The sequence below is a fragment of the Lipotes vexillifer genome, unplaced genomic scaffold, assembly GCF_000442215.2.
Source record: "Lipotes vexillifer unplaced genomic scaffold, Lipotes_vexillifer_v1.1 scaffold584, whole genome shotgun sequence".
Taxonomy (NCBI): Eukaryota; Metazoa; Chordata; class Mammalia; order Artiodactyla; family Lipotidae; genus Lipotes; species Lipotes vexillifer.
Genome location: NW_006783036.1, coordinates 4,598,741 through 4,606,551, shown reverse-complemented (window position 1 = coordinate 4,606,551; position 7,811 = coordinate 4,598,741). Strand labels below are relative to the sequence as shown.

General features: G+C 41.3%; 1 protein-coding gene across 1 annotated transcript in view; it reads left to right on the top strand.

The window, feature by feature from the left end:
• The window catches only part of EML1 (EMAP like 1), a 93,323-nt gene that overhangs the window by 27,892 nt on the left and 57,620 nt on the right, over positions 1 to 7,811 (top strand). Inside the window, 1 exon segment of the mRNA XM_007455643.1 lies at positions 7,797 to 7,811. This exon segment is cut by the window's right edge and continues 7 nt beyond it. Within this exon segment, the coding sequence (XP_007455705.1) occupies positions 7,797 to 7,811 (15 nt within the window).

Here is a 7,811-nt window from a genome sequence, read left to right as displayed (position 1 = left end):
TTTTTTTTTTTTTTTTTTTTTTTTTTTTTTTTTTTTTTTTTGGTATCTGAATAATGCTGGCCTCCTAGAATGAGATTGGATGTGCCCCCACTGCCCCTTTAGTCTTTAGAAGAGTTTGAGGAGGATTGGTATTAGTTCTTTAAATGTTTGGTAGAATTCTGGAGTCATGCCATCTGGTCCTGGGCTTTGCTTTATTGGGAGAGTTTTGATTACTGCTTCAGTCTCCTTACTAGTTATAGGTCTGTTCAGAGTTTTTAATACTTCATGATTCAGTCTTGATAGGTTGTATGTTTCTAGGAATTTATTCATTTCTTCTGGTTTATTCACTTTGTTGGCATGCATTTATTCACTGTAGTCTCTTATAATCCTTTTTATTTCTGTGACATCAGTTGTAATAGTCCCTCTTTAGTTTCTAATTTTAGTCATTTGAGTCTTCTCTCTTTTTCTCAGTTTAATGGAGGATTTGGCAATTTTATTGATCTTTTCAAAAATCAACTCTTGGTTTCACTGATTTTTTTCTACTGTTTTTCTTTTCTCCATTTTGTTTATCTCTACTGTAATCTTTATTATTACCTTCCCTCTGCTAACTTTTAGCTTTATTTCTTGTTTTTTTTTCTGTGTCCTTGAGGTATAAAGTTAAGTTGTTGATTTCAGATCTTTCTTCTTTCTAATGTAAGTGTTTTCATAGCTATAAACTTCCCTCTTAGCACTGCTTTCTCGGCGTCCCACAAGTTTTAGAATGTTTTGTTTTTGTTTTCATTTGTCTCTAGATATTTTCAAAATTCTCTTGCGATTTCTTCTTTAACTCTTTGGCGGTTTAAGAGTGAGTTGTTGAATTTCAAGATTGACTTTTTAAAGTGGCAAGTAGTTAATGAAAAAAATGAGATTCTTTTTCTTTATTCTTAAAGAAAATGAACTTTTTAAATTTATATCTCTTTATATATTTGGCATCTAAGTAAAAGGAAAATTTTTTTTCAGAGCAAAAAATCATAAAAGTAAAATTTGAAATGTAGATACAATTTCTAGCTTTCAGTTCCTTTCATGAGAGCATATGTCAAGCATTCTTGCACTTTGATTTTGTAGAAGGCTCTGTGATCCAAAGTAACTTTGATGTGGTACAATAATATCCTTCACTTAATAGACTGTTTATGGTTTTCTTAGACCTTGCAGGATTAATTGTCACAACTGTTAGAATCCCTGGCAAATTGTGTTTTGAGTTCTAGTATTTGAAACATTGATTCAGGGTAAGATAAGGCTGGGGGATGAGATTTATGCAGATGACTACAGGAGTGAGGCTCTGCTGAAGAATCTAATTGATACTTTCCCACAGGATATGAAAAAGACAAAGAGCCCTAATGGTGCTTCAGGCCCTCTTTAAATCAGTGATGATGATAGAAATTATCTTTTGATAGTAGAAGCGTACTAAGCATCAAGCTTTTAATACCATTATCACTGATCCTCAAAACAACCTTCCAAGGTAGATATTATTATCTCTGTTTTGCCAGTGGGTAAACTGACGCTCAAAGAAGTGAAGTAACTTGCCCGGGATCAAGTGAGTAGACAACCTGGGCTCAAACCCAGGTCTGTGTGGATCCAGAGCTCACACTCCTTTCACTGTGATAGGCTGCTTCTTGCAAAGATTTCCAGATCAGCGCTTACATCTACTCATAAAAAAATGCTTGATATAATTACTCTTTGGAAACCATCCCTTTTGTGTGCCCCATCCTGTCTGGGTGATGCTCTTTAGAAACAGTGATGTTCTGAGATGCCCTCTGAGGGTGCTGACGGGAGTAGCAGGCAGGGTCGAGGGTGACGGAGCAGAGATTGGCAGCAAGTTGCAACTCTGAGAGACAGAATTGCCCATTCATATGGGGCTGCAGGGCCTGAACTCCCATTACAGGACCAGGCCCCTTGCTGTGAGCAGAAGCCTGGGTCCTCTGCCCGCCATTTCAGCCATGTATGAAGGAGCTCATGGACAGTGCTTGCCCTCAGCAATATTATCTTAGAAGGAAAGGATGGTGGCGGGGGAAGATAATCAGTAGCCATCATATTATATATATATATGTGTATGTGCGTGTGTGCGTGTGTGTGTATTAGCATTTAAACAATAACCTTCCTTCTAGAAATGTTCTTAGGCCTTTGTAGACTTTTCTTTTTAATTTACAAAATAATCAGTTTTATTCATTTGATAAGCTAATGTCCAGCAGCCAACTAGAAATACATGGTTTTCTAGATTGAGTGTCTGAGACTCTTGGTGTTTTGGTGTAAAGCATAGTAATTCATTAATTTTGTTCCTCTGCCTTTTGTGGGCTTCCGTGGATGTGAATTCCCATCTGTCTGGAAGTTGGAAACCCAAACAGTGGCATATAATAATTACTCTCCGACGAAGTTCCTATAGATCTCTCCTTAGAGAATTTTGAAAACAGAAGCAAGCTGGGCATTCCGCCTGTTAGGATTAAAACAACCTCCGAGCCATTTCAAATACATTTATAATCATGTAGGAATTTTTCTGTAATCAGAGTTCCAAATTAACCAGGCTGGGGCATCTCTGGTGTGTGGATGGGTATATGTTTGTTTTCTTTTCTCTGGGGTTTTTTCAGCCTAGTACTAGAGAACAAAATCCCCTTTGGAAATTGTCCAGCACCCAGGGGTTGTGCTTTGTGTTGCCAATTAAGACTTCGATTGGGGGCGTGATTTGGAATCCTTGGGAAAAGCTTTGTTTCCATTAGTGAAAGGAGAAAAGGCAGAAAATCCGGGGAAGACATTGTAGGGTCATACCTTCCTCAGTGGGGATGCTGGAGCTGACAATAGAATAACATTTCCACTGGCTCAAAACAATCACTCATTCTTTCCACTCCTAAGTAGAGCTTTACAATAGGGCAAAGCTGTGAGAAGAGAGATCAAAAGAACAAAACTGGTACAAAAAGAGAGCATTATTTTTAAAATGCTCTGCTCCAGTTGGAAGGTAGGATGGTAAATATCTGCGGCTTTCAAACAAACAGCTGATAGTCCTTTAGAAAAATAGTTGCACTCATTAGAAATACAGCATTTGTAAAAGCACCAAAGTCAGTGCCAGGTACTTACATGATTTAAATCTGCTTTGGGTTTTGTTTTTTTTTTCTCTAATATACTCTTCATCATTGAGATCCATTGAAATGTATGTGTTAAGTGCAGGTTTTGAGTGTGATCTCTGTAACAAGCTAGAAATGGGAATTGATGCTGTTGAACAGAGGAAGATGATGGTACTTATTCTTTTATCAGAAGTGTTGCAATTCCCCCCTCTGGGCTCAGGTAGTTGGCTTCATATGACAGAAAAAAAACTTATTTTGGTCTGTCACATTCTCTAAGGCCACCAACCTTCTTAGGAAATGCCTTGGTTTTTGCTACAAAGATGTCTTTAGACAAAGATAAGAGCATTTCCTAATTACTGAAGTTGCAGTGACCTCAATCTGTCACAATTACCTCACCCCTTGCAGGACAAAAACCAGGTTAGTCCTGGTCCCATGTTGATTTGCCTGTGCTCAGCGTAGAGCCCAGTATAAATTGATTCCAAATGAGTACTTGTTGAGTAGATAATCGTTTTAATCTAGCGTTAATCCCTCCGGCTGTCATGGCAAATGACCTCATCAGAAAATCTCGGGTCACGAGTACAAGCTTCCCCTCAGATTAGTATTTTCTTTCTTTCTTTCCTTTTTATTTATTTATTCATTTATTTATTTATAAATAGGACCCGGCTGTGCCGGGTCTTCGTTGCAGCATGCGGGATCTTTTAGTTGCGGCATGCGGGATCTAGTTTCCTGACCAGAGATTGAACCCGGACCCCCTGCATTGGGAGCGCAGAGGCTTCCACCGGACCACCAGGGAAGTCCCAGTATTTTTTTTTTTTCAGTTGTAAAAGTTTGGGATCTTTTCTGCAAAATTTTGGAAAACCAATTCTTGGTTTTAAATCACATAATGAAAGAAAGATGCTGTGGTAACTTATTACATTTAGAGTTATCTAACCATAAGAAGAAAGATGGCCATTTTTCCTCTGTTCTCCCTCTGCAGAGATTTTATGTCTAAAATTTAGTTTAAATTGGCAGAAACCATCGAATGCAACTGTAGTGTAAAGCAAAGAACCATTGTATTTTCAGAACTTGGGGTTTGAGAGTGGAGGTTGAGAGCAGAAGGGAGAAGAGAAATGATGGTATCTGCATTTCTACACCAAAAATGCTTGCCTTAAGCGGGAAAAAATGTGCCGTGTTATTATACAGTCTTTCACAAGCTAGGACTTCTACCACTTTCAAAATAAAGCACATGATTTCTCACTTGCTGTCCAGAGGGAGCATAACTTCTTTGATATCCCCTGCTGGTTGTTGAAGGAGGCTTCGCTCAGTGAGTATACAGTATTACTTCTGGCCGCCCTTGTTCCTGCAGATGTCTGGTCTTCAAGCTCTATTTTCTGTCCTTCACTCTGAGTCCTAGTAAATCCTCTTTAATTCATGAGAGCTCTTGGCTCTCAAAAGGAAATTTCTTGTTTTTTTCTACGCATACAACAATAGTAGATTTTTTTTTAAAGCTTAACATTTTAATGCAAATGCGTGAATGACAAATATCTTGAAGGAGCCGCGATGGATTATATCCAAGTCTATATATGCAAACCAAAATGTTTTCCCATTTTAATGTGCGGTGTATTCTGTAATTTATTGAAGTTTACCAAAATATTTTTCCACGCTTTTGTTATTGCACTCATGTTTATTCTGCTTTGTTTCCGTGCCTCTCGTACGTAGATTAAACAGGTCTGTGAGTCTTCTCAATGCATGCAAACTGAACCGTTCCACACCCAGGTGAGGAGTACTTAGATTTACCTTGTAACCCTCACTGCTGCTTTGGTAGTTTTACCACCCTTTTAGTGCAGTAGCTTAGAGGGCCTTATCCGATGCCTGCCATTGATCAAGTCTTAAATCATATAACTGTATTAATTATTGACCTTTATTGGATTTTTAGACGTTCAATATCTCAGTTCAACAGGTCCTCAAAACTAATGTACTTCGGTGTTTCATAAATTGCAGGTGGTCTTTATTTTATTTATTTATTTTTTGGCCATGCCGCACAGCTTGTGGGATCTTAGTTCCCTGAGCAGGGATCAAACGTGGGCCCTCTGCAGTGAAAGCGAGGAGTCCTAACCACTGGCCCACCAGGCAGTTCCCTAGGTGGCCTTAACTAGGAGGCCCAGTAGAGAGCAAGGGGTCAGGTAACCTCAGACGTGTTGCTTTGTATCCCGGAAGCTGTCCCCTCATCTGTAGAATAGGGATAATGATACTTTTGCAGAGGATTTGAGGTTTAAATTAAATGATTCGTATAAAATGCGAAGCTCTTAATACATGCGAACCGTTGCTGCCCATGGTTCCATCATTGATCTCCCCTCTTAACTCTTCCGGCCACCAGGTTGAGGGTTGATTATTAGAAAATCGGTTAACGTTTGCTATCATTGATTAATAGTCATGGCTTTTCAGCTCTTTAAGGGTGTTTTATACAAGCCTTTAAATTGCCATGAACTTACCCTGAACTCCCACAAGGACACTATGGAGGTGCCGCTCAGGGCTGCCAGCTGCTGGGGCAGTGTGCCTGAGAGCCTCGGCGGGCCAGATGCTTAGCAGAGAGAGCTCCCACAACGTGAAATTAGCTTGGTGTTTTTCGTCACTGGAAGATCTTGAACTTCAAACATAAAGGTTTCTGTAAGTTTTAGACTTCAGTCCTAAATTTCGGAAATGTAACGCTCTCCTAAGGTCTATAATTTCCTTGTCCTCAAATTGACAGTTCTAAAAATTCACATTTTGACCTTAAGGCACACCCGTGCAGATCCCAGCTGTGAGATCCTGGGGCTGTCAATTCAGAGTTTCCTCCGTGACCAAAAAGACTACGCAGAAAGTATCTTCAGGTCATCATGATTATGGTCATTTTTATTTATGTTCATTCACTCAGGGAGTGAGATGGTTTTTCAAAAGCCGATACACCGTGCAGTTTTTGAAAACATGCTAAGAGATTATTTACTGACCGATCGGAAGTTACAGAGGAAAAAGGACTTAAAGTTGGCCCAAAGGAAGGCAGAGATGAGGAGGAAAAAGAGAATGAAGGGAAGACAGCAGAGCATCCCGTGTGCAAGGTTCTTGCACATTCTGTGTTATTTAATTGTGAGAAAGGAGGGCTTTGGAATCCAGTCCAGGGGCAGTAGTCTCACTGCCTCAAGCTTCTCAGCTCCTGTGTCCTCCGGATTGAAATTCAGGTCCGTCTCCACCCTCCCCTGACTGGAGCCCCTGAGGCTTCGTCATCGAGGTCCCCCTCCTGCATCCACGACCCCAGCACCTTAACTGTCCTCGGGGGGGTTCTTCCTCCCCAGTCCCTCGGGGTTTATCTGCTACCTGAGATTCCTGTGGCAGTTCCTCAACCCACGTCTTATAAAGTCGCTCTTTCCCGGGGAGGTTCTCTCCGTTCTCATCTTCTCTCCTTCCCGGCGTGGAGATTTCCTCCGCGTCCATGGTTCAGTGACCCCCCCAGTTGACAGTGCCAATCCCAAGCCACCTCCTGGGTTGCAGACTTGCGTTATCGCCCACCTGCACCTTGACTCTGTGCATCCAGACCAGACCTTCCCCCGCAGCCCCACCCGGGAGCGGCACCTCTTGTCCTCCTTTCTTCCTCAAGGAGCAGGTGCTAAATTATAGCATCACATGCCTCTGCCTGTGACAGGGTCAGTGTGACACTACCATGGATTGTTTCATTTATTTCACCCTTTCATTTAATTAATATTTATCAAGCTTCTATACTTGGCTCTGCAAAGAATATAAGAATGATAAGTGAGACAGGATCTCAGGAAACATATGGCCTAATGATGAAGATAAAAAAAACAAACAAAGAAACTTTACAGGGATGCCTGTAATACACTTCCGGGCTCCAAGAGCAAACCATCAACCTACAGCCCCTGCCCTGGCTAACTGACCCCTCACGCCTGTGAATTACCTGTGCGTGGGGTATCCCTTTTCCTAGGACAGGCTCTTCCCTACTGTGTCATTATAACACGTTCAAGCCGTTCATTTTCTGTCTCCCAGAAATTCAGTCTTCAGGAAGTCTTCCCCAGACATCCCTCACCAGGCTTCCAACCACTCTAGTCCCTCTGTTTACTCAGAAGGAAGTAAGCACTTGCATGGGCACCACCTCTAAACAGAGGCATCCTATAGAGAGTGGAATGTCTTTGTCCCACGTATGCCTTTAGACCAGAGTTCTTCCATATCAGCACTATTGACATTTGGGGCTGGATCATTCTTTGTCACGGGGCTGTCCTGGGCATTATAGGGTGTTTAGCAGCATCCCTGGCCTCTATGCATTAGATGTAGCAGCCCTCCCCCTGCCCCAGTTGTGACAAGCAAAAGTGTCTCCAGACATTGTCAGATGTCCCTGGGGGGCAGAGTCACCCCTGGTTGAGCACCACCGGTCTAGACTGAAACCTGCACAACAGCGGGGTCACCTCCCACTAGGCCCCTGGAGAGTTCTCACGGTATTGTTGGGAATCTTACCTTTCAACTTCCTCTATGACCTTGAACTACACTAATTGCCACAGTTACAAAGGCAATGAGTAGAGGCATTGATCTCAAGTGACATTCTGAAAAGTTTTTTGATCTCTATAGTTAGGAATTTCAAACCAGTCTATCTTTTAAATATCCACATGGAAATAGAATGTTCTATGTATATATTTTCACACTCAGCAATAAAATAAAATCACTCTGTGAAGGATTTCATTGTCATTTACTTTGTACTTTTAGTACCATCAAGAGGAC